Source organism: Podarcis raffonei, chromosome 13 (assembly GCF_027172205.1).
Source record: "Podarcis raffonei isolate rPodRaf1 chromosome 13, rPodRaf1.pri, whole genome shotgun sequence".
Classification (NCBI taxonomy): Eukaryota; Metazoa; Chordata; class Lepidosauria; order Squamata; family Lacertidae; genus Podarcis; species Podarcis raffonei.
Window position 1 is genome coordinate 2,627,814 of NC_070614.1, and position 25,201 is coordinate 2,653,014.

Below are 25,201 nucleotides of genomic sequence, written 5' to 3' on the forward strand. Positions count from 1 at the left end.
GACTGCTATATATCTCCTTTTTGAATGTGTGGTAATCTGCTTTAGGAAGGCATCATCCAAGTCTTCAGTCTATAGCAGAGCCCCACAGTAGGGTCACTCTTGTTTCTCTCTCCTACAATTTTTACCTATATTTTCTCAATCTGCTTTCCATGTTCCAGGTCAAGGATTTCTTCACAAGTGTACACATCCTTTACATATAATGCTACCCCCCCCTTCCTGTTTGGCCTATTCCTTTTGAACAGGTTATACCCCTCCCTCAATCCCTACATTTTAGTCATGGCTTCTATCCCACCAGGGTTCACTAATGCCTATCAGGTCATATTTGCCACCCTGAATTAAAAGCTCCAATTCATCTTTCTTGTTTCCCATACTCTATGCATTTGTGTATAGAAAAAAACCATGAGTTGTTCCCTCCAGCTGCTTCCTTCTTGTAGTTTCTTTACTTTAGTAGGTTTCTGGAGCACCACCTCAGCTTTTTGTGCAGCAATGAAGCTATTATCCCCAGTACCAGGTATTTGTCTTTTGTCTGTAATGTTGTTTCTCTCCCTCTCAAAATCTAGCTTAAAGCTCTCCTGATCAGGCTTGTGAGACTCTTAGCTAGTCAAGTTGAACATGGGACAGAAAGTTGAACTTGCAGGGACTCCTTGGCATTTCAGGCTTGGATTAGGAGAGAGAAGATTTTCAATAACAGCAAGGAATGTGAACCAAATATGCTTATCAAAGGCAACCATGAATTTATGAGTTGCACCCTTACCTGCTGCTGAGCCCACATTTTAACCCACCCTTCCAGTTATCTGTATGTACCTTTGCACATGATGAAAAATGTCCCTCCGAGTTTGTTCTCTGTGACACAGGAGATGCTGATGAGTGTGATGGCGATGCCCCAACCGCTGCTGCAAGCGCTGGAGGAAGGTCATCTTCATCACTGGGTTGTTAAAAGTACAAGAAACTTTGCTCACTACAATATTTTTAAGTACTCATTTTCATGGGGAGGATAACCTAGAAAGCATTTTCAAAATGTCTACCACTTGTTTCTGCTCGCCTCTTCAGTTCTGCTATATTTTCATTTGTGTTTTTCTGAAAAGTGTGTCACATACACACACTAGTTGCTGGTACAGGAATCTCCTAATGCACATACAGAGTTGTACGTATAGGGAGGATAGATGCTGAGGGTGCTCCGACCAGGGCCAAATGAAGGCATCATGACACCCAGGGCGCATGTAGGGCGCATGTGTGGTGTTGCTACATACGATGCATGCACCGTACGTAGCGATGCCGCACATGCGCTGTACATAGCAGTTTGCAGGTGGCACTGCTCCAGCGCCATATGGACAGTGCCGGGATCTTATGCTGCAGCCGCGAACAGAGGATCCTCTACATGTGGCTGTAGCAGTGACAGAGGGATCCCACCACTGTCCATAAGGCGCTCAAGCTGCACCGGCGGCAAACTGCTATGTACAGCGCATGTGGAGCGTCGTTACGTACAGCACATGTGTGCAACACTGCACATGAGCTGTACATGCTGGTTTGCCTCCGGCGCCAGGATCCTCTGCTCGCGGCTGCAACCGCGAACAGAGGATCCTCCACATGAGGCTGCAGCGGCGTGATGGCTGCTCGTGCCGCGGCAGCTGGGTGAGCCTGTTAGGATTCTTGCTCCGTGTTTGCAGTCATGGGATTGTTGTGTATCACACGACGGTGTATGTTTTCATTCCACAGTGTGGGAAGTGACGGAGACAGGATGTTTTGTACTACTGTGTTCTGGAATATAGGACTATTGTCCTTTGTTCTTTCTCTCTTTCCTGCTTGATGAGAAAGAGGAAGGAGCTAAGGCAGGATGCTCCGAGTGTATTATATGTAAATAAATGTAGATTAGCCAAAATGCTGTGCTACTGAGTTCTGTTATGCAAACTGCGAATACCCGGCAGATCCCTAATTGTGCTGATGCTTCTTGGTATCAGTTGCTGTGATGTTCAGGCTGAAGAAAGCTCTTGAAGCTCCCAAACAATCGACCAGGAGGGAAAGAACATGCCAGTCGGGCATATGTCTCTGCCAGGGTCCTACACGAGAGTAGGGCAATCCTAACAGAGTCCCTGCAGGATGCCTTCTTGTCACCCCCCCCCAAACATGGCACCCAGGGCGGACCACCCTGCCCCCCCCCCCCGTTGCGATGCCACTGGCTCCGACTGCTGCATTAGAAAGCATCTACAAACCACAAAACCTTTGAAAAAGCATTTTGTTCAAGAAATTATATCAAATGACAATATAAAACAGTAAAGCTTCCATATTGGTTGGAATTTTTTTGTATTTAAAGCTCCACTTACCAATAACATATCTGTAGATTACTGTATGTATTTATGGGTGACAAAAAATGACGTGGTTCCTTTCTGATTCTCACCAAATGCATTAATTTTACAGCTATAAAATCACTTCAGATGTTTTGGGGGAACCCTTCCCACTCCACCCTTCCTTGCCAAGATAAGCCCCCTGTCTCCCACCAACCCCCCCCCCTTTCACACACACACCTTGAACACATTAATCTTGCCACATACAAAGCCACTCCTAGCTGTGTCTGATGAGTCTCAGTCTCCAGTAAAAACCAGGTTTCAGGGGCACCAAGAGCTGCTGCCAGGGGGAGTATTTTGTGGTTCACATTTAAGAGGCTGGGGAATCGCTGGCTGCTCCTTTCTTTCAGGGCCAAGGGCAACAACAAGTGCAGCTCCTGGCTGCCTTCCTTACCCCTCCGCGGAGCACACAATAGCCCATGACAACACCCTCTTTCCTAGCTTATTATAAAACAAAAAGACTATTTTCTGTGTTAATTAGATGCTACATTAATGCAAATGGACAGGTTTTAGTTCCTTGACCTTGTTAATCTTTATTTTGCACCAAGGCTGCTGACATTCTTTTAAACTTTCCCCTTCATACGCAGTAGGAATAATTTGGCTTTCTCCCCACTCTTGCCAGGTAAATTTGTTTCCTTGTACTCATTTGTATGGAAGTGGAATTTTCTCATGTGGCTTTGCCAATTGAGTAAATATTCTCAGTCACTTGAAAATAACAACTGCAGGTTGGAGCAGAAATTTAGTTTCACACATTCTGGCTGCAAGCCAGACATTTGCCCAGTTAACTTCCTTTAAAAGAGGATCACCTGCATTTTAACTATTTAAAGGCTTTTTTAAAAAAATGAGGGCATGGTCACTGTTTCTTGTATAGAAAACTATTGTCATGTTCAATAGGTGTGAACAAAGCTTCAAAAACGTGCATGTTAACACTTAGATCTGCATTCTGCCACTTGTATCAGTCTAATTTTAACTTATATTGCAATATGTTCCTTTTCATACTCATTAGAGAAATGTGATTATACCAAAGTCTCATGAAATTTTAAGAGAAATAAAGTTCTACCAGAGACAATATATGGAATTGATGAACCAGGAGATAGAATGGAAAATAAAGCAAATGAGACAAAAGACATTTGAATCGGCAGATAAATGTGGGAAACTTCTGGCATGGCAATTGAAGAAGAGACAAAAGCTGAATATGGTTACAAGCTTAGAGGTTGAAGGAAAGAACATTTTTAGGCCAAATGAGATTAGAAACTGCTTTCAGAGTTATTTCAGAAAACTTTATGCACAAGGGCCGGTGGAGGAAAAAGAGATGGAAGAATTTCTTAAAAAATATGGACTACAAAAAATATCTGAACAAAGTAAAGTGATTTTAAACCAGAAAATAACTGAGCAAGAAATAGAGGGAGCCATTCAAAATATGAAACTGGGAAAATCTCCAGGACCAGATGGACTGACTTCCAGATACTACAAAGCTTTGAAAGATTGGCTGATTCAACCGTTTAAGGAAGTCTGTAATGAAATTTTAGAGGGGAAGAAGGCACCTGAATCTGGAAAGAAGCGTATATTACACTTATACCAAAATCTGAGACTGAAAAGAACCAGATTAAGAACTACCATCCTATATCATTGCTTAATGTGGATTATAAAATTTTTGCAGACATTTTGGCAAAAAGACTGAAGAGGGTTTTGGTGGGTGAGATTCATAAAGACCAGGCTGGCTTTCTCCCAGGAAGACATTTATCTGACAATGTGAGAAATATAATAGATATTATGGAATTACTTGAAAATAATATTAATACTAAGGCAGTATTAATATTTGTGGACGCGGAGAAAGCCTTTGACAATATCTCTTGGAGTTTTATGAAAATGAATCATAAAGGAATGGGGGTAGGCCAAGGTTTTGAGAATGGTATAGGTGCAATTTATTCTGAACAAAAAGCAAAACTAATTGTAAATAACGTGGTTACTGAAGAAATTGCTATCGAAAAAGGGACACGACAGGGGTGCCCAATATCCCCATTACTTTTTATAACTGTTCTGGAGGTTTTACTAAATATGATTAGAGGGGACCAGCTGGTAAAAGGGATTCAGGTCGGAGCTAAACAATATAAGTTGAAAGCGTTTGCAGATGATTTAGTTTTAACTTTGCAAGAGCCAGACACTAGTACTAAAAAAGTTTTGGAGATAATACAAGTTTTTGGTCGAGTGGCAGGTTTTAAGTTAAATAAACAAAAAACAAAGGTATTGGGAAAGAATTTAACAGTGGAGGAAAGAGAGAAGTTTCAGAGTGAAACTGGATTAATGGTAGCAAATAAAGTGAAATATCTAGGGGTCAATTTAACAACTAAGAATGTGAACTTATTTAAAGATAACTATGAGAAATGTTGGACAGAAATTAAGAAAGATTTGGAAATATGGTCAAACTTGAGACTTTCCTTGTTAGGCCGAATTGCTGTTATTAAGATGAATGTTTTGCCAAGAATGTTGTTTTTGTTTCAAACACTGCAGATTGTGGACAGAATGGATTGTTTCAAGAAGTGGCAGAAAGATATATCGAGATTTGTCTGGCAGGGCAAAAAGCCCAGAATAAAATTTAAGATACTAACTGATGCAAAAGAAAGAGGGGGGTTTGCCCTGCCGGACTTAAAACTGTACTATGAAGCAGCAGCTTTTTGCTGGCTGAAAGACTGGCTACTTCTTGAGAACACAGACATTTTGGACTTAGAAGGGTTCAATAATAGATTTGGTTGGCATGCATATATATGGTATGACAAGGTAAAAATTCATAAAAGTTTCAAAAACCATATTGTTAGGAAAGCACTATACAATGTTTGGATTCGTTATAAAGATCTGTTGGAAAATAAAACCCCTAGGTGGTTGTCACCAATGGAGGCTAAGGAAGTTAAAAAACTTAATATGGAATCTAAATGGCCAAAATATTGGGAAATTGTAGAACAAGAAGGTGGAAATGTGAAATTACAGAGTTATGAGAAATTGAAGTCTAAAGTAAGAGACTGGCTTCATTATTACCAGATAAATGAAGTTTTCAAACAGGACAGGAAAATCGGCTTCCAGGTGGAGAAATCAAAGTTAGAAACAGAATTGTTAGAACCCAATACTAAGAATCTGTCTAGAATGTACAATTTGCTGCTGAAATGGAATACACAGGATGAAACGGTTAAATCAGCTATGATTAAATGGGCACAGGACATTGGTCATGACATTATGTTTGCTGACTGGGAACAGTTATGGACCACCGGTATAAAATTTACGGCATGTAATGCCTTAAGAGAGAATATTATGAAAATGATTTATAGGTGGTACATGACCCCAGTCAAGCTTGCAAAAATTTATCATTTGCCCAATAACAAATGCTGGAAATGTAATGAAACTGAAGGTACTTTCTATCACCTTTGGTGGACGTGCCCAAGGATTAAGGCCTTCTGGGAAACGATATATAATGAAATTAAGAAGGTGCTTAAGTGTACCTTTCACAAAAAACCAGAGGCTTTTCTCCTGGGCATAGTAGGCCAATTGGTGTCAAAGAAAGATAGGACGTTCTTTATGTATGCTACAACAGCAGCAAGAGTTCTACTAGCAAAGTATTGGAAGACACAAGAACTACCCACACTGGAAGAGTGGCAGATGAAGGTGATCGACTACATGGGACTAGCAGAGATGACGAGCAGAATCCGTGACCAAGGGAAAGAGACGGTGGAGGAAGACTGGAAGAAATTTAAACTTTATCTCAAAAATCCTTGTAAAATTATTGAGTGTTAAAATGTCATGGGTAAAGCATAGCAGATTTGCAGCGATAAATGATTGGACAAGAGGAAAGAAAAGGGTTAAAGAAAGGAATTAATAAGTAATTCAGACCAGGGGTTGCTGAAAAAATTTAAAACAGGGATGCAGAAAAGGGAGGCATGGGGAAGTCGTTGAAATTGGGTATACGAAAAAATTTATGAAATTATACATGTTTATATGTTTGTTTGTTAGTGTTTGTTGTTTGTATTGTCTTATATTATATGTTGAAAAACCAATAAAAATTTTATAAAAAAAAAAGAGAAATGTGATTATAACAAATGGCTAGTGAAAATAGTTGTGATGAGCACAAGCAAAGTGAATGGCAATTCCAGAATCATTTTCATCGCTGTTTAAAACAAAGCCAAGCATAGGAGCCAAGTCCTAGGGGCCGAGGGGTCTTCATCTCCCAATAAAACATTTGAGGGGGCAGGGCCCCCAAATTTGATGGGCATTGCCATTCAAATGGAGTTCAGGCACTGTGTCATGCGATTGATTATGCGGGGTGGGGCTCACCTGCCTCCCCCCAAAAAAAATATTTTATTCAAGCTGGCGCCCCTGAAGCCATCATCAGTCTGGAGACTGGTTGCACAGTTTTCTGGATTCTTAATAATATATTGAGGCAAACAATATTACTTCCTTCCATTTTTCATTTTGTAATTTTTTTTAGCAACAAATCATAATAGAATTTCAATGCATTACAAACATTCAAATGCTCCATCCAAAATAAAACAGTACATACTGAAGTGTGTGTAAGTGGAGACATAACTTTAAACCAATAAGCACATTGTGTCAATATAAATAGCTTGTGTTATCGTTACATTCAAGCAACAGCAGAAGAAAAATCTGTTGATGTACCGCAAATATACCCTTAACTAAAACCAAAAATGTTGAATGTGTTTCTGTTGCTACTACAATGAATTGTGTTATTCTAAATGTAATGCATGTACTCTTGGCATGCAATAAATACTCTAATTTTTAGAGATAAATCAAAATTCCTCAGAAGGCATATTTTTTGAGATGTTTCTTTTCCTCCCTCCTTCTCCCTACTAAAAAGCCAATAAACATCTCCAAATATTCTCCGCCATTCTCCCTCTCTGCCCCACGATGCCCTGGCATAATACTAGTAGGCTGGAGCTACATTGGTCTTATAAACGTTATTAAACATAACGTTCTATAACGTTTAACGGCAGTTTCCCTTTGCTGGTGCCTTGTTGCTCTGCAGTGCCCTCTGGTGTCACATTTTAATCACACATTTTAAGTTATATGCATTTTAAGTTATAAACTTAGATCTGATCTAGGTCTGAGGTATTATGGAGGATGCAAAATGGAGGCCAGGTTGTCCAGCCAACAAAATAGACAGTTACACCAAAAAATAAAAATAAAATAAAATAGCCTTGGGGTGGAAGGGGGATGAAGCTGTCCGCTGGTTGCTGCTCTTGGGGAGCCCCACTGGGAGAAACTGCTGGAGAATGGGGCTGAAATGTTCCCTCACATTTTTTTCTACGCACAAACAGAGCAGTGAATGTTGAGAGGCCATTTGTGCACAGCTGTAACATTAATTTCACTGGAATATTTGCAATGAAATTTAGTCTATTTAATCACCATTCACAGCACTCAATTTATTCAAGGATTCTCAGCTCTCTACATTCTCTTGTCTTGCTCCTAGACCATAGCTGCCAACGTTTCTCTTTTCTTTAAGGGAAATTCCCTTATTCTGAATAGAAAAGGGGAAAGTTGATAGCTATGTCCTAGACCCCAGTAAAAAAAATCCCCATAAATAGTATTATTTTTCACAGTGGGAAAACTATGCTGATTGAATTATTAAGATGTTTTGCTTAAAGAAAGAAGCTAGTAAGTCAGCAGGTACACAGTTTGCTGCCTGGCTTGCTGTGCACACAGGCTCTGATTTATTCTCTCTACTGGGCATGCTCAACTGACAGTAAGGTAAAGGTAAATGTAAAGGTACCCCTGACCATTAGGTCCAGTCACAGATGAATCTGGGGTTGCAACGCTCATCTCGCTTTATTGGCCGAGGGAGCCAGTGTTTGTCTGCAAACAGTTTTTCTGGGTCATGTGTCCAGCATGACTAAGCTGCTTTTGGCAAACCAGAAAAGTGCACGGAAACGCCGTTTACCTTCCGGCTGGAGCGGTACCTATTTATCTACTTGCACTTTGATGTGCTTTCAAACTGCTAGGTGGGCAGGAGCAGGGAGCGAGCAACAGGATCTCACTCCGTCGTGAGGATTTGAACCACCGACCTTCTGATTGGTTTAGACCACAGCGCCACCCACGTCCCATTGATTAAAAGGTAAAGGTAAAGGGACCCATGACCATTAGGTCCAGTCGTGGCCGACTCTGCGGTTGCGGCACTCATCTCGCTTTATTGGCCGAAGGAGCCGGCGTACAGCTTCCGGGTCATGTGGCCAGCATGACTAAGCTGCTTCTGGCAAACCAGAGCAGCACATGGAAACGCCGTTTACCTTCCCGCCGGAGCAGTACCTATTTATCTACTTGCACTTTGACGTGCTTTTGAACTGCTAGGTTGGCAGGAGCAGGGACAGAGCAACGGGAGCTCACCCCCTCGCGGGGATTTGAACCACCGATCTTCAGATCGGCAAGTCCTAGGCTCTGTGGTTTAGACCACAGCGCCACCCATGTCCCCAACTGGCAGTAGTAATCAGAAATAATAATGAGCGGGGGCCTGTAGCAATGGCAATGGCAGGGCATCATGAGCCAAAAGTGCAAGCTCAGAGTTCGTTTGAATTTAGGGTTTTTGAAGCAGTTAGTAGATGCAATATGAGGAGTTACTCAGGTTGCAAAGCCAATTTGACAGTTTTGGTTGCATTCAGAAAACCTTGCCTGCATACAGAACTGGGGGGGGGGAGGTGCTTAAAAACCAGGAAGAGCCACAGAAAATTCATCCAGTCTGCATGTTATTGTATATAATGGGGGCAAACATAATCCAATGTGTGTGGGTGTGTCCTTTCTGCTAGAGGCCAGTCCTGAATTGTTTTGTCCACCTTATCTATTTGTGAACCGCTTACTAGCGGGAAGGTAAATGGCATTTCCGTGTGAGGCTCTGGCTCGCCACGCTGGCCACGTGACCCGGAAGTGTCTGAGTGAGATGGGCGCACAACCCTAGAGTCTGTCAAGACTGGCCCGAATGGGCAGGGGTACCTTTACCTTTAAAGTTTGCCAAGATCTTTCAGTCTGCTTCTGTCACTTCTGCTGAAAGGGCCAAAAACAAATGTGACAAGTCACACACTGAACTGTTTCTGATTACTTTATCAGTAGACTTTGATTCCACCTTTACTCCCAATGGAAAGTCCTCAAGGAAGCTTGCATGAGTCTTTCCCCGTCATCTTCACAACAATGCTGAGGTGCAGAAGAGGTGGAAAGAAGGGCTTGGCCCAAGGCTATTCCGTAGGCTTCAGAGCTGAGCAGGGATTTGAATGCTGGCTTCACTGTTCCACTCTTTTAAGTCAGCACTCTCTTTCAAACTGGACCACTTGTCTTTTTCCATGTGATTGTGAAACAACCTCAGTGCAAAAAGACTCCTCAAATTTTATCCACTTTTTTATTCCTCTTCCTCTTCCTCTTTGTTTTCTTCACAGCTACCTTCACGGTCTCACTTTTCTCCTCCCTCTTCAGTCACTTCTCCCCAATGGCAAAGCAGGATCCAAATGCTCCCCACTGCTAGGTCTTTCCTGAGCTGGCTTGGCCTGTCACCTGAGGCAAAACACGAATGGCCGCCTCCTGTCCTCCCTCCCTCCCTCCACTGCTGCCCCCACTACCGTTCCCACAATCACCTCTCACAGAATCATAGAAGTGGAAGTGATCCTGAGGACCATCCACTTCAAGGACGTCCAGCTCCCAATACACTGTGATCTACTCACAGTATAAAAAAACTGGCAGTGATCTACCCCTAGTTGTTGAGCTTTTTTTAGGAAGGAGATTGCCGAGGGGCCAGAAATCAGCCAGGAACACCCTGCGATCTACCAGTGGATCACGTTCTACCTGTTGGACATGCCAGATTCTAGTTCAACCCCCTGCAATGCTTTGAGGACTGTGAGTTTGGCAAGAGCCAGGGCATGGTGAGGGCAGAAATAGGGGGGCTGGGGGCCCTGGCTCTTGCCAAACTCAGTGGGAGCCGGAGCACTTCCTCAAAGCATTGCCGCCGGTCTTCTTCATCTGTGGAAAACGGGTTAGTTATGCCACCCGCCAGGACACCTCCTTTTCTGCTTCAGAAGTGGTTGGGTGGGCAGGGTGCCACCTCTTGCACTTCCACTGACCGAGGCAGGCGCTTCAGCCCGTCACAGGTGAGCTGGCTCTGTTTCTGAGGGAAAGGCCTGATGGGGGTGGGGTATAGCCTGTTGGACTCAGGGTGGATGGATTGGGAGAAGGCTGGTAGAGGTGTGGAGGCATGTCTCTGTGAAAGGAGAGAGAAAGAGAAAGAGGAGTGGCAGAGAGATGAGGGACAGCTCTCCACACTCACTCTCTGACCCCAAAATGACTTTCCACGGGTCAACCGTTGTCACTGCAACATCATCATTGTGTGTGTGATCAATTTTGTGTGATCTCCATAATCAGGACCAGCAGGACATTGCTGACTTCGCAGGCCAAGCCTGAAGTTGTCTGGGGGGGGGGGGAGCAGCACTGACGAGACTCTAAATTTTGTATTATGCCACATCCCAAGGCTACCATTTTGTGACTGGCACCCACAGCATTCAAAATGTGCCTACTGAACTGAAAGGTTGGCAACTCCTGAATGGACCCATAGGGAAAACACATCTGAAACCGTGTACAGCAGCCATAATTGGAATTATACTCACAAGCTGTACTGCCTCATCAGTTTCCTCACCCGTGGTGCTTTAACTTCCTGCTTCTCAGGTACATTGCTTGCCTGTGTTGTCTCTGGCCGTAAAGGGGCTAGATTTCTAAATAAAGACGAAGAAAGAAATGAAAAAAATAAGAAAAGACAAAGTTAGGACTTCTGGGAGAAGATATCACTTGTCTGATATCTTAGGTAGGTAGGTAGGTAGGTAGATACATATCTCAAGTTGTTTGTTTGTTTGTTTGTCTGTGTCTGTGTGTGTGTGTGTGTGTGTGTGCGTGCATACACACCCACACCCTACTATGATTTTATTTAATTGTATGAATTGTTTTCATGAATTTGTTGTTGTTTGCTTTATATGCTGTTGTGTTTGTTGTTATAGATTGCAATGTTTGCTGCTTTTTAATGCTATTGTGAATATTGTGAGCTGGTTTGAGCTCAACATTTGTTGCTGGAAAAATGGAATACAAATACAGTCATACCTTGGGATAAATACACTTCAGTTTGAGCGCTTTCGGGTTGCGCTCCGCGGTGACCCGGAAGTAACGGAGCACGTTACTTCCGGGTTTTGCCACTCACGCATGCGCAGATGGTCAAAATGATGTCACACGCATGAGCAGAAGCGGCGAAACGAGACCTGCACATGCGCAGACACGCAGGCGCATCTTGCGTTCTGTTCGGGATGTGAACAGGGCTCCGGAATGGATCCCGTTTGCATCCCAAGGTACCACTGTATTAAATCAACTCAAATCAGCTACCAAAGATTATCTCTTTTTCTTTCCACACTCCACAGATCCCCCTCTCTCTCCCCAAAAGCAGCTTTTTCTCCTCCATCCTAGACCACAGGTGCTCTTCTACCTCTCTTTCTGCCCAAGCGCCTTCCAAAAGCCCACAGCTTGGGAAGCTAATCTCTCACTCCCGAAACTCAAAGAAAACCCCATGCAGACAGGCAGGTCCATGGAGCAGCTGGAGAAGCACACCCCGCCCCCTCTTCTCTCTTCCACACACCCCATATTCAAGGAAACTACCACTTTCACTAGGCAGCCCTATGGTCAGAGGAAAGCCATCTCCACCACTTCTCCCTGTATAAAATACTACATCTGGGCACTGAGCTGCTTGCCTCTGCTCCTGCCCCCTCCATCATGCGGAGGGGCAGGTATTGGCTTTGCTGCTGCTTCTCTGCCCCACCCAATGCTGTAAACATATTAGTTAATATCCTAGAAGCCATTTCCTGGGAAATCAACCTGGACCAAAGGAATTTAAATTACAAGAGAGGAGATTTCAACTCAACATGTAGAAGAAATTCCTGATCATGTGAGCAACTAGAGGACCTTTGAGGTGCCTTCTAACACCAGTTTTTATGTACTGTAGTTTTAGTAACCAGTTATCATACCATTTCAAGTTTTTTAAAAATTAAAAAAGTCATCCAGCTATTTAGTTTCATGTTGAGTATTACTCCTAGGGTTGCCACCTGTTCTGGATTATACAGGATTGTCCCGTATTTCAATGTAAAATGCTACGTCCTGTATTTCATGTCTTCTCTCTCTCTCTCTCTCTCTCTCTCTCTCTCTCTCTCTCTCTCTCCCAAGTTAGGAATCCTCTCCAAATACATCTGTTTGGAAGGGTGTGTGAAAGGTCAGGTATTTAAGCTCTGGGCAGCCAAGCAAAGACAGATTTGGAAATTCATGACAAATTCTAGAGGGGCCGTCCTGTTAGGCTGCAATAGATTGTAATGGATTGCTATGAAGTCACTTCAGCACCAAATGAAAATACCCCCCCCCCTGCCATGCCCTGTCCTGTATTTTGCCAGAACAAATGTGGCAGCCCTACTCCTCCCCACCCCACAAAGGAACACACAAACTAAGATATGGAGTTACGGAGACATGTTATGGAGAAAAGCAAAATACAGATAAACATAACAGAGAAGTCTAGTTGAATCTTGCTATGGTCCAATATATATTCCAAGCTAAATATGTCAGAAGTGCACCTTCTTCTAGATCCATTAAATTGTGAGTTGTTTTTCGAAGCTTCTGCAACAGAAATTTCTATTCTGCATGTGACCTACCTACTCTAATTCCACATTAAATACACTAATTTCGTCAAGTTGCATTTTCTTCTAAAGGTAACAACAGCGGTAGAATATATTTAGATCATAGTTCCATTTATATTTCACAGACCATTAAAAATGTGTACGATTCTGCACTGCTAATGAATTTCAAAAGCTCGTCCCAGCATTTGGGGGAACTTTCCAGTGCTGTCTGACAGGGATAGCACATTCAAACAAGTTCATTTAAAGAGAACTCTGAGCTCTCTCTGCATCAGATGTTCAACACACTGGGGTACCTGAACAGGAATAATCATTATATTGTTGGGAGTAAAGCAGCAGCGCTTGCTGTATCTTGTGGGGGGAGAGGTAATAGACAGGAAGGCAACCTATTCCTCCTCTACTGATTTCTTCTTCAGTGACTACTTGTTGACATGTAGATTGGTTTTTCTCATGGAAAATGCTAATGAAGCAGCACAAGCAAGACTCAACTTATTTATTTATTTATATTTATTTATTTATTTATTTATTTATTTAATCGATGATTGATTGATTGATTGATTGATTGATTGATATACCACCCTTCATAATACGATCTTAGGGCAGTTCACAGACTACTAAGTAGTAGTAGTTTGGGGAAATGGCCTCATGGGCCAGTTTAGACCCCTTAGTGGACCAAGAATGGCCTTGTCCAGGGTTTCCCTACCTCTGGGTTAAAATTTTTTTAATGAATAATGATAGATACCATCAGTGGATAAAAGCTGACTATGCTGAGCCAACAGTTTGTTTTAAAAAGAATATTGCGAGCACATGTTTAAACATTTGGCATTCCAAACAGCCCAGATGGCTTTCGTGTGCGTTCCACGAAAGTAGTGGCTCAACAAATGTACCACATGACAAGTGATATTAAAAACAATGACAGTCAGGAAAATCAAAATAGGCTGATCAGAAATGCGAGGCAGCAAATGTTTCCTTTCTTCAACTTCACAGGTTTTGGAGCACATTTCAATCCACACATACACACACTGGCAGAGGATTTTGTTGCACTCATCTGATATGGCAAGGCTCCAGTAGGCATTGGCTAATTATCATGATTTATGTATTTGTTCCATTTGAATTTCTCATTCTCCCAGGAGCCAAAAGAGTGGCATTGTAATTTTATGAATTCTCATATATATTTATTCCACCCTTTCTCCAAGGGTTTTTGGGCAATATATGTGGTTCTTCTTTTTATTCTCTGTGGTAGATTATGTTGGCAGGGAGTGACTGACCTAAGATAATCCAGAAAGCTTTCTGGCAGAGGAGAAATCTGAACCCAGATCTCCACCACCTCAATCGTCACAATAACCCTGCAAAATAAATTAGTCTGAGAGAGATTACGTCAGTAACTTAACAAAGTTAACAAAGGCTATTCAACAACTATTCAAAGGCTATTTTGCAACTCAGTGTGGATTTTAACCTGTTGATATCCAAACCAAACATTCTACTAGCCAGTGTACCACATAATAAATGCCTCAAGAATAACGTTGGCTGGTTGTATTGTTATGAATTTGTGGGTGACAGATCCTCCCTTAAATTCCTGGGTCTAGGGTGTGTTGGAGTTTAATCAATGCTTGGAGTATTAAAATAGGCTGCCAGAGGCTGAATTTAGCAGTGTCAATTTACAGGCCAAACCAGTTTTTCTGTGTTCAGGAAATCACCTGGGAGAAAAGCCATCATCATGGAGAACAAAAGGAAGGTAATGAGTGATTAACAAAGCAGATAGCAGAGAGGTGTGAGCCCTTCCTTCAGAGAGATAGCTAGCAGAGAAAAGGGGTCTGTCTGTTAAAGGCAAGGGGCTGCTCAGAGGGCCGGGGGTAAGGGCTGATTTCTGATGCATCCAAGACTGTGGCCATGGGAGAAGCAATGCTAGAAGCCCCTCCATCACAGCCTCAGGTTATAGATGTATGTGTAAATAAACCATATATCACAAAGGCAGTCTCCACTGTGCCTTACAAGCCCTGGAATCTCTTACCACTTAGAGATTGGGGAGGCATGGAAAAGTATATTACACTCTTCCCCCCAAAATGGTCCCACATGTATCTCAAATGGGGAGGAGGAAACTGGCAGCGGAAGTGCAGCCCTTAGAAGGACCCTCTTTGAACATTGTACTCTAAGAATTATTATGTTGGAAATGGCCCCAACTATCACAAAAAAGCAACCATTTTCTCATTCCAGCATCAATCTGTTCTCTTTATGGCATCTAGTCTGTGCCAGATTCTAGCTCTGCCAGATTCTTGTTTTGCCAGAGCTTAATTTACAAGACTCAAATCTGTCTGGAAATCCTATTTCTCCATTTCTACTTCATCAGTCCAATATGAAATAGGGTGAAGTACAATGAAGATGGGGCAGTTTCTCCACATAAAGCCATTCTCTCCCCACCCTTCGACATAAATAGGAAGCATTCCAACTAATGCATTAATTGACAGCTTCAGTTTCTGAAGCAGCTGTTTTTGATTAAGCACTGAAAACATTCCAGTTCTATTGTAGCTAATTATAAAATAGTAATAAACTAATTCCATAAAAGAAGTGACAGTGACCTGAGGACACAAATTTAGATAAATTTGGTTTGGACCACTGATTCTTCCAAGCTAGACCTCTCTGCCCCGGACAGTTAATTAGGGATAGGGGGGACACACACACACACACACACACACACACACACACACACACACATGAATTAGATTATATTTACAGGGAGGAGATACCAAACACTAACACTGGATAGCCTTGAAAACGGGCATGCAGACTGAAGGTGTAAATAGGTGAATAAACCATATTTCTTAAAGCCAGACAGTCTCTGCTGCGTCTTCTGTTCTCCAAAGGGACGCAGACCCCATGGGCTCTTGCCAGCACTTGACAGAGAGAGGGGCAGGCACCTGACTTTTGTAACAATATTCAAGGTTTACATATTGGACCCTAACAAGAGAGATTTCCACCATTTATTTATTTATTCAAACTGTAGCCCTAAATAATAGGAATACCCCCCTTCTCTCTGTGTTAGAAAACTTGGGGACGATGGGAAATTAGTGTGCATACCCCCTAGAGTGGAAGATTCCTGCCCTTTGTGAAGAACTTGCTTTTGGGGGGGAGAGGGAGCATCTAGGACATGAGTGGTTGCAACTATCAACTAGATTTGTATCCTTGACAAGCATGTACTGCATTCCTTGACGATTCCAATAACTTTCATTCATAATCTCAACCCTGCAAATAAGAATCTACAGACCTGACATTAGGGTCCTGCAGACTGGAAGCATTATGAGGATTTGTCAAAGAAGTTTCTTCTTTTCCAACCTGTTGAAAAAATAACTCTACTTTAGTACAGTGCATAGTAATTTAGTATAGTACATTGATTCAGTATACAAATACAAATACAAATACATTTAGCAGTGAGTGCTTACTTTTGAATCAAGGCTAAAACTGTAAATGTCTACTCCTGTACTTTCCATTGAGAATATTTTGTAAATGAATCACCAGAAATCACAATTGTGTTGTGTAACAAGAACTGGGGGCTTTAGAAAATTGTAGGCATATAAATACTTCAAGCAACAATAACTGTGAAGTAGTGATACCATTAACATTCACCAAAACTATAGCACATCAGAAATACCGCACAATGTTATTTTATTTCCAGATAAAATAAGGCTCATTTTTGTTCACATTATTCTTTAGGCAGCCATTCTAGGCCAATCTACAAAACAATAAACTTTTACTCCAACTCTCACACCCAGCTCATTATACAAATGCAGTGATCTACGGGAGCCTATGAGGAGCTCACAGCAATTGCTGCTAAGCTCATGGTTCATTTGCAGAGGGGCTATTTGCGCCAGCACCATCACTCACATGCCTCCAGCTCCCCACAAATCTTCCACGACTGCTTTGGTTTGCAGCCCTCAGCTGGAACAAGACCTCATACCAACACAATACAGTGGTACCTTGGTTCTCAAATGCCTTGGTACTCAAACAACTTGGAACCCAAACGCTGCAAAACCAGAATTAAATGTTCTGGTTTGTGAACATTTTTAGAAGCCAAACGTGTCTATTTTGAGTGTTACGCTTCCAATTTGAGTGCCACACTTCCGTTTTGAGTGTTAGGCTGAGGTCTGTCTATTTTTGCTATTTATTTTGCATTTTTGTTTTTGTGGCTTTTTTGTTTGTTTTTGTGACTGTGTGGAACCAGCTACTGATTGATTGATTGATTGATTGATTGACTGACTGCAGTACATTGTTTATTGCCTTCATTTTATGGATCAATGGTCTCATTAGATAGTAAAATTCATGTTGAATTGCTGTTTTAGGGGTTATTTTTAAAAGTCTGGAATGGATTAAACCGTTCTGCATTACTTTCTATGGGAAAGCTCGCCTTGGTTTTGGAACGCTTTGGTTTTGGAATGGACTTCCATAATGGATTAAGTTTGAGAACCAAGGTAACACTGTATATAGGCTATGATGAAAGGAAGTTATGGGTGCTGGATCTTCCCTTTTGATGGTCCTCACCAAACATACCCAGTCCATTTCAGTCTCACCCTGCCCCTGGGTTTCTCACCTTAGTAGGAATTAACCTTTCCCCATTTAGACCAACTGAATTAAATCCTACTCTCACAAACAATGAGGTTTTTCAAGGTAACAGTGATAGTGGTCGGTGTTGCAGATTTCATAATAATGTCTTTCAAGTTAATGGGGGGGTGATTGCTGAGGAGTTTAATTTATTTCTCATCTGACTAATAGCAAAGTTCTGTTGGCAGCACTGAATCAGTGGCGCATGTCCTCCTGGCATGCACTCTTTACAAAGACCTGAGGAACGAAATTATCCCACACACTCCTTTTATTGTCCCTTCCGGGTCGCCCAACCACTGCCACAGTGTCTTTTCTCCTGGCAGATCAAGAGGAGCAGATGACTGCAAAGGTTGCAAGGTTTCTTGCTGGGACAATCAGAATAAGGTCCACTATTTGATTGCTGATTCAGGACCCTCAACTGTGTGTTATATAATCAACTTTTTATTTTGTTCTGTGTATATTGCAATGTTCTTTTGTTGCTATGGCTGTTGGCTGACGCAAATAAAGTTTCATTCATTCATTCATTCTGAGCAACGCAAAGCACTGTGTGCAACAACACAGCACCAATGGTGGAAGGGCACAGCACAACTTAACCAGAGAGTTGCTGCACTTCCTCTTTTGCTCCTAACTCTCCTGTGGTGAGTTCAGATTCATTCAGCTGTTTGTGCAATGTGCACAACTTAAAGCAGTGAAATCATCACACATAATCTCTTCCTACACTCATATAGCGTGTGCATGGTTATTACAGACCTACACTCCATGGCTGCAGCCATACTGAATCCAGATCTGGAATGCGGATTCTCTGAACCAGGAACCTTGAGGTGGGATGCTGGAAGCAAACATGCCACAGCAAAACTCTGGCTCATGCAAGATCCATTGCATTCCATCCACCTTTATTTGCAGTGGGAGTTTTGCATTACAGTTGATAATATAATAATATAATATAATAAACTAGGATAATATAATATAATAAACTAGGATCAAACAATGATTTCATAGAAAAACCCCAATCATGCAAATTCATTGCAAAACTTTCAGACAGTTGCTGCTGTGCCTGTTTCAAATATCAGTCTTTAGCAAGGTGCTCTGCCTCCCTCCTCGCTTATCATGTAATAAGCAGATCCATCACAAATGACAGCAACCATAGATGTGCATTCATTTCATCTTGACCACTACGTTTTGGGGAGAAAACACATCTGCATTCAAGGAGTCTACTGCATTAATTTTGTTTGCCAAGAATACAGCCTGTATACAGGGTGACTTTGGGCAGGAGAAGCCTATAAATATGCACATAAATACATACATGGAGATTCTGTTTATTCATTCATTTATTTTGGACCGCAGCTATTCAGAAGATCAAACTGGGGCCCTTTGCTGCTATCCTTAGAAATGCTTTCAAATATAAATAACACAGGACTGTCACCTGGGGGGGAAACATTCTCATGAAAACTCATGAAGCAATTCGTGTTTGTTTGTTTGTCTGTGGTACTTTAGAGAAGCCAGCTGATGTTTCTTCTGTTGACCCTAGAAGCTCCTCACTAACCTTGGTGGAGAGAGAGTCAATTCTGTAAGAAGAAATACTGACTTCCCATCTAGAAGACCATTCTCCACCTAAAGTGCTCATATCCTTCTCTGTTCTGAGAGGGAAAATGTCTAACTCTCCCCACAATTATGGAGGAGAGAACTGACACTGTTCACCTTTAATAAGGTTCAAGGAAACCCTTTATAGTGTAGTTTATGTTCTCAATTTGTATTTTTATGTTGTTCATCATCCTCATCATCCAACACTGTAGGAATACTCTAGAGATCTGAATAACGCCTATCTGACAGTGTTTATGCTACACAACTCAGTAGCCTCACTCCTTGACCTGGACCCCCTGGAATTTTAGGGCTGGGAAACAAGGAGGAATGTGTTGCCTTGTTCCTTGTAGAGGCACGCTTCACCCCTGAGTGTCTGGTGCTGTGTCCCCAATTCCCTGAATCCTTTCATCAGGCTGAGGAACTCTGGGCAAAGGGATGAGTTGGGAGCAATTGCCAGTCTAGAACGTAGCACTCATTTGTATATGCTGCTGAATTCCTGCTCTGTGAAGACACATCCCACTCTGACAGGACCAGTTTCTGAAAAAGAGGGGGAACAGAAATAGCTCTTCCCAGTGCTTCCCCCCAAAAAATGTTTTGGGGTACTCTCATTTTGACTCAGGGAAATCACCATTTTATAGTTCAAATTGGGAAAAATAAATACAGTAAATGGACAAAAGTACAAAGATTCACAAAATGTTTAGGGGTATGTGTCCCCCTGCGTCTCTCCAGAAAGAAAAGCACTGGCTCTTCCTCTAGGCCTTTTATCAAGAAGACAAACTTCCCTGTAATGTAGAAGCGGCAGGCTTTTCAGCTGGGAGACTGAGATCTGGGACTATTGAGGCCTTTCGAGACAAGCATAAGCAAGACTGTGCCTGAGGAAGTCAATAGAGACCATATCTTGGAGACCATATTTTTCCTTCTTCACAGAACACCATCAACCTCCAACTGATCTCAAGCTGTGCGCTGAGCTGCAAAACTGCCCCAATTCATATCTTGCAGTTGCAACTCCCCATTCAGTTAAAGGACCTGGGTTGAGAAGAGAAGCAAAATAAACTTCTACCTAGCAGAAAAGAGTGGCCCCTCAGAATATGTAAATGGACTTTCCCTGATATAAGCTCTCTTGGTATTTTGGATAAATCTATCTTTGCCCCATAGGCATCAGCCTTATTATAATTGGATTGGTTTTAATCCTATATTTTGCCAAAGTGATTTATCTTTCATCTGGAATCTGTTCCAAGGTGAAAGAGGGAGAATGGAATAAATCACAGACCAAATCTTTGAAGGCACACCTATTCTTTTCCTTGCTATTAAAGAAAAACAATGTAAATGTTGCTATTATTAGGCAACTGCAGTCATGAAAATTGCATCATCCCAAATTATTTGTAACTATGGTAGACTAAGTCCTTAGGCACAGTTGACTGTTTCAAACACATTGCTTCTTTTTAGTCTCGGCATCTGTGTCTGTGCAGGAATTGTTTGTGCTAGGAATTCAGGCAATGGGGACCAAGGTAAGAAAATAAATCCAGACACTAAATGACTTCCCCCTTCATGGATCACTGCCTTGCCATGGCGAAGGGGCTTGAAGAACTCAGAGAAGCTATGAACTACGCCGAGCAGGGCACACAAGATGAACAGGTCATAGTGGAGAGTTTTGACCAAACGTGATCCACCTGGAGGAGGAACCGGCAAGCCACTCCAGTATCCTTGCCAAGAAAACTCCATGGACAAAGACAACAGGCATATAAAAGTTATGACGCTGGAAGATGAGCCCCTCAGGTCGGAAGGCGTCCAACATGCTACTGGGGAAGAGCGGAGGGCAAGTACAAGTAGATCCAGAGCTGATGAAGCGGCTGGGCCAAAGCCGAAAGGACGCTCAGTTGCGGATATGCCTGGAAGCGAAAGGAAAGTCCAATGCTGTAAAGAAAAATATTGCATAGGAACCTGGAATGTAAGAACCATGAACCTAGGTAAGTTGGAGGTGGTCAAAAATGAGATGGCAAGAATAAATATTGACATCCTGGGCATCAGTGAACTAAAATGGATGGGAATGGGCGAATTCAGTTCGGATGACCATCACATCTACTACTGTGGGCAAGAAACCCGTAAAAGAAATGGAGTGGCCCTCATAGTCAACAAAAGAGTGGCGAAAGCTGTACTGGGATGCAATCTCAAAAATGATAGAATGATCTCGATACGAATCCAAGGCAGACCTTTTAACATCACAGTAATCCAAGTTTATGCACCAACTACTGGTGCTGAAGAAACTGAAATTGACCAATTCTATGAAGACTTACAACACCTTATAGAAGTGACACCAAAGAAGGATGTTCTTCTCATTATAGGGGATTGGAATGCTAAAGTAGGGAGGCAAGAGATAAAAGGAACAACTGGCAAGTTTGGCCTTGGAGATCAAAACGAAGCAGGGCAAAGGCTAATAGAGTTCTGTCAAGAGAACAAGCTGGTCATCACAAACACGCTTTTCCAACAACACAAGAGATGACTCTACACATGGACATCACCAGATGGGCAGTATCGAAATCAGATTGATTATATTCTCTGCAGCCAAAGATGGAGAAGCTCTATACAGTCAGCAAAAACAAGACCTGGAGCTGACTGTGGCTCAGATCATCAGCTTCTTATAGCAAAATTCAAGCTTAAACTGCAGAAAGTAGGAAAAACCACTGGGCCGGTAAGATACAATCTAAGTCAGATCCCTTATGAATACACAGTGGAAGTGACGAACAGGTTTAAGGATTTAGATTTGGTGGACAGAGTGCCTGAAGAACTATGGATGGAGGCTCGTAACATCGTACAGGAGGCAGCAACGAAAACCATCCCAATGAAAAGGAAATGCAAGAAAGCAAAGTGGCTGTCCAACGAGGCCTTACAAATAGCGGAGGAGAGAAGGCAAGCAAAATGCGAGGGAGATAGTGAAAGATACAGGAAATTGAATGCAGATTTCCAAAGAATAGCAAGGAGAGACAAGAAGGCCTTCTTAAACGAGCAATGCAAACAAATAGAGGAAAACAACAGAATGGGAAGAACCAGAGATCTGTTCAAGAAAATTGGAGATATGAAAGGAACATTTCGTACAAAGATTACCATAATAAAGGACAAAAGTGGTAAGGACCTAACAGAAGCAGAAGACATCAAGAAGAGGTGGCAAGAATACACAGAGGAATTATACCAGAAAGATATGGATGTCTCGTACACCCCAGGTAGTGTGGTTGCTGACCTTGAGCCAGACATCCTGGAAAGTGAAGTCAAATGGGCCTTAGAAAGCACTGCAAATAACAAGGCCAGTGGAAGTGATGGTATTCCAGCTGAACTATTTAAAATTTTAAAAGATGATGCTGTTAAGGTGCTACACTCAATATGCCAGCAAATTTGGAAAACTCAGCAGTGGCCAGAAGATTGGAGAAGATCAGTCTACATCCCAATCCCAAAGAAGGGCAGTGCCAAAGAATGTTCCAACTACCGCACGATTGCACTCATTTCACACGCTAGCAAGGTTATGCTTAAAATTCTACAAGGAAGGCTCAAACAGTACGTGGATCGAGAACTCCCAGAAGTGCAAGCTGGATTTAGAAGAGGCAGAGGAACCAGAGACCAAATTGCAAACATGCGCTGGATTATGGAGAAAGCTAGAGAGTTCCAGAAAGACATCTACTTCTGCTTCATTGACTATGCAAAAGCCTTTGACTGTGTCGACCACAGCAAACTATGGCAAGTTCTTAAAGAAATGGGAGTGCCTGATCACCTCATCTGTCTCCTGAGAAATCTCTATGTGGGACAAGAAGCTACAGTTAGAACTGGATATGGAACAACTGATTGGTTCAAAATTGGGAAAGGAGTACGACAAGGCTGTATTTTATCTCCCTGCTTATTTAATTTATATGCAGAATACATTATGCGAAAGGCTGGGCTGGATGAATCCCAAGCTGGAATTAAGATTGCCGGAAGAAATATCAACAACCTCAGATATGCAGATGACACAACCTTGATGGCAGAAAGTGAGGAGGAATTAAAGAACCTTTTAATGAGGGTGAAAGAGGAGAGCGCAAAATATGGTCTGAGGCTCAACATCAAAAAAACGAAGATCATGGCCACTGGTCCCATCACCTCCTGGCAAATAGAAGGGGAAGAAATGGAGGCAGTGAGAGATTTTACTTTCTTGGGCTCCATGATCACTGCAGATGGTGACAGCAGCCACGAAATTAAAAGACGCCTGCTTCTTGGGAGAAGGGCAATGACAGGCCTAGACAGCATCTTGAGAAGTAGAGACGTCACCTTGCCAACAAAGGTCCGTATAGTTAAAGCCATGGTTTTCCCAGTAGTGATGTATGGAAGTGAGAGCTGGACCATAAAGAAGGCTGATCGCCGAAGAATTGATGCTTTTGAATTGTGGTGCTGGAGAAGACTCTTGAGAGTCCCATGGACTGCAAGAAGATCAAACGCATCCATTCTTAATGAAATCAGCCCTGAGTGCTCACTGGAAGGACAGATCGTGAAGCTGAGGCTCCAGTACTTTGGCCACCTCATGAGAAGAGAAGACTCCCTGGAGAAGACACTGATGCTGGGAAAGATGGAGGGCACAAGGAGAAGGGGGCGACAGAGGATGAGATGGTTGGATAGTGTTTTCGAGGTTACCAGCATGAGTTTGACCAAACTGCGGGAGGTAGTGGAGGACAGGGGTGCCTGGCGTTCTCTGGTCCATGGGGTCACGAAGAGTCGGACACGACTAAACGACTAAACAACAACAACAAAAATGACTTCAGAAAGTATAGGCTAACCACATGGGCTGAAAATGCCTCCAAAGAAACAACTTTACTTTACAGTAAAAGAACTCAACAACACAAAGTAAAAGCCAGCTTTTTCAGCCCACCTCCACCAGTGCTGGAGTGGGTAGGGTTGGAAATGCTGGTTTTGTGTATGCACACCCACCCACACACCTTTGCACATGTGTGTGTGAGAGAGAAGGTATGTGTGGGTGCTTGACTACATGTAAACGTTTGCACATGCAGTGAGTGGGCATGCTGTGTGTGTGCTGAATGTGCAGTGAATGTGTGTGTGTGGGGCCTGTATGTGTAGTGCATGAGCATGGATACACATGTGCATAAGCCACAAGAGAACATTTAAAGGGGAGGCAGACGTGGCACACCCACCTGAGGACCCACACGAAAAGCCGCTTCCACCTGAGCCTTCAGGATGTTGCATTTAAAGTGGTCAGGTACTGCGGAAGGTGACGCGGGAGGAGGATGAAGGCTCTTCTCTGAAGTTTTGCTATCTTCACCCTGTCATCAACACAAGAGGACACACGGCTGAGCAGGAAACATACCGATCTGAGAGAGATGTCTCTTCACTCTACACCCTCTGTTATGTGAAATAAACAGTGCTGTCCTAAACAAATACAGGCGACTCTCAGCTTATGTAGGGGTTACATTCTAGGGATAGCATGTGAAACCAAAATCATGTATAGTCAAATCACCTTGGGTTCAATGGTGGGTGGGATTGCCAAAGTCTTTTTTCTCAGATGCCTGCCCCCCTTTTTAAACTGTGAACTGTGTAAAGCTGAATACGCACAAGTTAAATGCACATCAGTTGTGAGTTACCTGTGTAGATTTATTAATGACTTCTTTATTAAAAAACCAGTGGTCTATTAAAGATGGTATCAATTGAATAAATGAAACAAACACTGAAACTGTTTTTTGTTTAGAAAAGGTTTAAGTTTATGGTGGGCATGGGGAGGAAGGAGAGGAGTGTGTTTATTCTAGTGATAACAGAAAGGGGGCGACACAGCGGAGGTAACTGGCCAGGCCAGTTAAGGGGGGAAGAGGATTGAGACGCTCAAGGCGTCCTCCTGCTTCCAGCTCTCTCCATTCCCCACAGTAACCTGAGAAGTTCTGCCAGGTTGCCCTCAGGTCATGTGATGAACCAGGGCTGTTGCTAAATACCAAGTCTGCCTGTAATAAAACTGCAATTATCCATGACTTCATC

At 42.5% G+C, this 25,201-nt stretch overlaps 1 protein-coding gene across 8 annotated transcripts in view; it reads right to left on the bottom strand.

Moving 5' to 3' along the window:
- The window catches only part of EPB41L4B (erythrocyte membrane protein band 4.1 like 4B), a 135,733-nt gene that overhangs the window by 22,534 nt on the left and 87,998 nt on the right, over positions 1-25,201 (bottom strand). For all 8 annotated transcript variants that reach the window (XM_053360700.1, XM_053360701.1, XM_053360699.1 and 5 more), the window contains 4 exons: positions 24,370-24,498; positions 16,293-16,360; positions 10,982-11,086; positions 805-925 (listed from right to left, as the gene is read on the bottom strand). In XM_053360700.1, the coding sequence (XP_053216675.1) occupies positions 805-925; positions 10,982-11,086; positions 16,293-16,360; positions 24,370-24,498 (423 nt within the window). The remainder of the gene's footprint in view (positions 1-804; positions 926-10,981; positions 11,087-16,292; positions 16,361-24,369; positions 24,499-25,201) is intronic.